This window comes from Dicentrarchus labrax, unplaced genomic scaffold, assembly GCF_905237075.1.
Source record: "Dicentrarchus labrax unplaced genomic scaffold, dlabrax2021, whole genome shotgun sequence".
NCBI classification, from domain to species: domain Eukaryota; kingdom Metazoa; phylum Chordata; class Actinopteri; family Moronidae; genus Dicentrarchus; species Dicentrarchus labrax.
This window is the reverse complement of record NW_026136704.1, coordinates 18041836-18045812: the sequence shown is the minus strand read 5'-3', so window position 1 is coordinate 18045812 and position 3977 is coordinate 18041836. Positions and strand designations below refer to the sequence as shown.

The following is a 3977-nucleotide window of genomic DNA, read 5'->3' as shown; positions in this document are numbered from 1 at the left end:
TGCCAATGGTAGAGGCATCTTCTAAGGAAACTTCTCTGGCACAGAAAAGCTCAAGAAACATTGGACTAATGCATTAAGCACCAATGCTGCAGTAGTTTTGTCCACACACTAAAATTAATTAGTGGATCAAAATCTGTGGCCACAAGATCACACAGAGTTTATGAGTTGGATGTAATGTGTTATTTGTTATTTGTTAAAAGTCACAACCTTCTGGCTGATATCAGAAGAGGCTTTCTGATTTGTCTTCTTTTTTACTGTCAGTTTGTTACCATAATCATTTACAGGGACTACTAGTCACTAACAATTTTCCAGTCAACAAAGACTGGGGCAGACAGAAAGCAAATTGCCTCATACTTTCCATCTCTGGCCACTGGAGGGCAGTGAAGCAGCACGATTCTATTTCGTAATTCTTTAAAAGGACAATTATATTTTATTTTCCTACCTGAACAAGACTGATAGCACATCCTTCTGTGTAGATTGTTTTAGTGTGGTCTGAATAGATTAGCTGCACAGCAGGTCATCTGCTCATTGGCATTTGCTTTGTGGTACTCAGTATCAAAAACATTTTTTGTGCAGATATATTTGCCTTTCCTTGGTGTTGGTGAGGGAGGAAAATGTCTCAGGGTTACCCATTTTGAGAATCTACACATGCCAATCCCTAGTCAAAGTTTGTTAGTGGGTTTGTTATTTTGTTGGCCAAATTAATCAATGACCTCCATCTGCTGTCACATTTAAAAAAGAAAAAAAAAAAAAAAAAAAGGACTACCTACAGTACACAATTGTTGAACTAATGAACACTTTATTTCAAACTGGCACTGAATAAGTGTCTAATATCAAAAAGAAGCATCGACAGATACACCAAGTCACAAAAGGGCAACACAAAAATATCCCTTGCCATGACTGTGGAGAGACCCGTTAATCAGCTGATAAAATCTCAGAACCTAAAAACTTCAACAGAATAAATACAATTTCAATCCAAGTCAAGCCAAGGAAAGTGATAGCAGTGGAATGCAGCTTGTTATTTTCACTTGTAAGTCAGTGAGAGATATCAAAGATACTATCCACTCCTCAGTAAACTCCACACACTCATGATCCATCTGTACTACCTACTTAAAATCAGTTGGTTTAAGCTTACACAAGTTCCCTTAATCTACCAACATTTACATTATACATTATGAATCACAGCCATAATCAGTGGCCTGAGAGAAGGCTTGGGAAGAGCTTAGCTTGTGCTATTGTTGTGCAGAAAAAAAAAAAACAATACCCTGTGAAGAAACAAAAACACGTGTTAAGTATTTTCACCACAACCTCTGTACAGTGTGGATAAGTTAGTGATTTCTTTGCATGCATCCAAACTCCAGCACCACATGTAATTGCCTTTTTCCTCTCCCTTACATACTAGTCGCACATACAGTTCTACAAACACTTTTCTCTAGGATTACAAAGTCTTTGCGCACATCTATGATCAAATTTAAAACCAATCACTCTGCATACTTGACCAGCTTGGCGCAAAACATGAAGACAGTGACTTGAGGGCAAAGAAGTATTATCCTCATCTCAATCCATATGAGTCAATTCTACAGCCAGTAAAAAATATATCAAATATGAGCATGCTTCTGGAAACCAACAAGCTGCAAAGTGAAGCATTTAATGAAATATCCCTTCCTGAAACGGACAGATCATCCACTGGCAGGAATATAAACATATCAAGACATGGAGTGGATGGATATTTCACCCACTTTGTCTCGTCATCTCTGATATCTGTAACATCGCAGCACAAATGTCCAAAGCTTGCGAACAGTACTTTTTAAAAAAAAAAAAAAAAAAAAAAAAGGATAACAGGCTACACAAATGTAAAAAGACAACACAGCAGGTCAATGGCAGCCAACCTCAGGGGAGCTACAGTATAGGGGCCATGGGCACAACCTGTCCCCCCTTTCCCACCCTCACTGAGGTAGCTCTCTGCGGCCAGTCGCCTCCAGCTCCACGCTGGAGAGGAAACGTCTGGAAAGCCGGTGGCAGTCGTAGCTCAGCTCTGTGGTGTAGACGGCGCTGGTTTTCTTGGGGTAGACGATGGTGGTGCTCTTGAAGTGCTGTGGCCGATGCCGGGGCTGGAACTCCAGCTGTGTCTTGTAGTGGCGCCAGGTACTGTGGGGCACGGCCATGATGGTTTGCCTGCAGTGTTCAAGGCCCTGGCCCCATGGCTGCAGGGTCACGCCCTGGATGAAGTGGCGGTCCGAGTCGTAGTGCACGGATGAGGTGTATCTGTGGAGGAGGGATAGCGTAATTACTTTATTTGGGGCAGAACTATGGATTGTCTATTACACTACACTGCTGTCAAAGTCCACTGTTCTCTAGGTACACAGTTTGCAGTTGTTGGCTGTCTTGGTGTGTATTAAAAGTAAAAATACCACAGCCTGCATGTCCTCATGGTGTGCCATTTTTAAAATGCATAACCACACTCCTCCAGCAGGTCTAATGCTGCACAGAGGTCACATCAAAGCCAACCCACCTTATTTCCTTTGGCGGTAGTGGATCGAGCGCTATGCCTTCCCCAAAGGACAATGGGTGTAGTTGCTGGAACGATCCGGTGGGCAAAACTGGAACCTGCAATGCAAAATAATCAGACCCACAATCAACGCATTAAAAAGAGCCACTGCAAGTTCAGTGCTGAGGTGACCTACTTTTCTTGAGTTGGCCAGAACATGCAAGCTGGTTCTTGCTGGAAAGTGTTATTGTCACAAAACTTTCACAAACATTTGGTTTATTTAAATAAAATTGGCTCATGGAGAAGTCAGCAAAACAAAAGGTGTGACAGCAACAACTGCAACAATTTCATCAGAACTGACTTCCTGTGTGAAGTGGCAACATCTACTCCAATGCAAGGATGAACTACCCTACATTTACTTATGCATTATTTTGGGAACCCATCAGGCTTCCATGCAAGTAATACTAAATTCCTGGAAGTAGCCTATGCCAAGTCTTACATATTAAATTGCAAAGTCCTGGCATTTAAAACAAGAAATGTTCTGCAGCAATTTGTGGTGGTCTACCTTTCTCCAAAAGGGGGTTCATATGTTGCTTCAATAACATAAAGGAAGCAGTGATATTGTTACCTACCAGGGAGCCTCTCCCCTCGTCTTCAGACACCGGGCTCACGCCCCCGGCTTTCTCCGTGCACACAGGCAGCAGCCAGGCGCTGGGGCTCGGGCTCGGGGGTAACCCAGAGTCCGGGCTGTCTAGTCCTCTATCAGCCCTGCAGCTCATCATATCCAGTGGATCTCCTTCACATACATTTGGCAAGTTCAACCTGCCAACCATTTCTGGTTTAAAAAAAAGTTGCAAAACTCCAGCGAGTAAAAGGCAGATTACGAAAGAGAAATACTTCCAGATTGCAGTTCCGTAAGAGTCCTCGGGGTTTTTTTTTGTTTTGTTTTGATGTAAAAAGTCCCAACGGTGTCACCGCAAACCTCCTCCCCGGACAGGATGCACAGCCGCCCGCTGGAAGTCAACCGGGCGGCAATTCAGCCCCTCACCGGACCCAGACCTTAAAAAAAAAACTAAAAAACTATCCTTTACTTTGACATTCAAAAAAACTATCACAGCATGACTCAGCTCCACTGTGAATGTTTGTTTGGAGACAAGAAAGTTTGTCCGCAGCAGAGCCGAGCACAGAAAGGATGTGAGGGGAGTCCTGCTGCCCGCGGCTCGTCTTCAAACCTCCTCTACCCCCTCAAGAGGCCTTCACATCCACACACACAAGAAAGGAAACGCCTTTTGAAGCATTTAATGGCTCCTGATTGGATGGAGGATAAAAGGCAACCAGAGACGGAGCTGGTCATGGGAACTTTTCCAGCCCCTCATTCAAAATTGGGCTCTGGTAAAATACCAGGTTGATATTTTTTCCCAGTATTGTGCACAATGTGCACAACTGAAGCGGTGTACTGCACACATATGATGAAGCACACAGGAACAAA

The 3977-nt window shown here is 43.4% G+C and overlaps 1 protein-coding gene across 1 annotated transcript; it reads right to left on the bottom strand.

Moving 5' to 3' along the window:
• Nucleotides 1-779: 779 nt before the first annotated feature.
• Nucleotides 780-3749, bottom strand: rflnb (refilin B). Its single transcript, XM_051398807.1, has 3 exons — nucleotides 3121-3749; nucleotides 2513-2607; nucleotides 780-2265 (listed from the first exon to the last, which is right to left on the bottom strand). Exons 1-3 carry the CDS (start codon nucleotides 3319-3321, stop codon nucleotides 1947-1949), a joined length of 615 nt encoding a protein of 204 aa, XP_051254767.1. The 5' UTR covers nucleotides 3322-3749; the 3' UTR covers nucleotides 780-1946.
• Nucleotides 3750-3977: the final 228 nt, after the last annotated feature.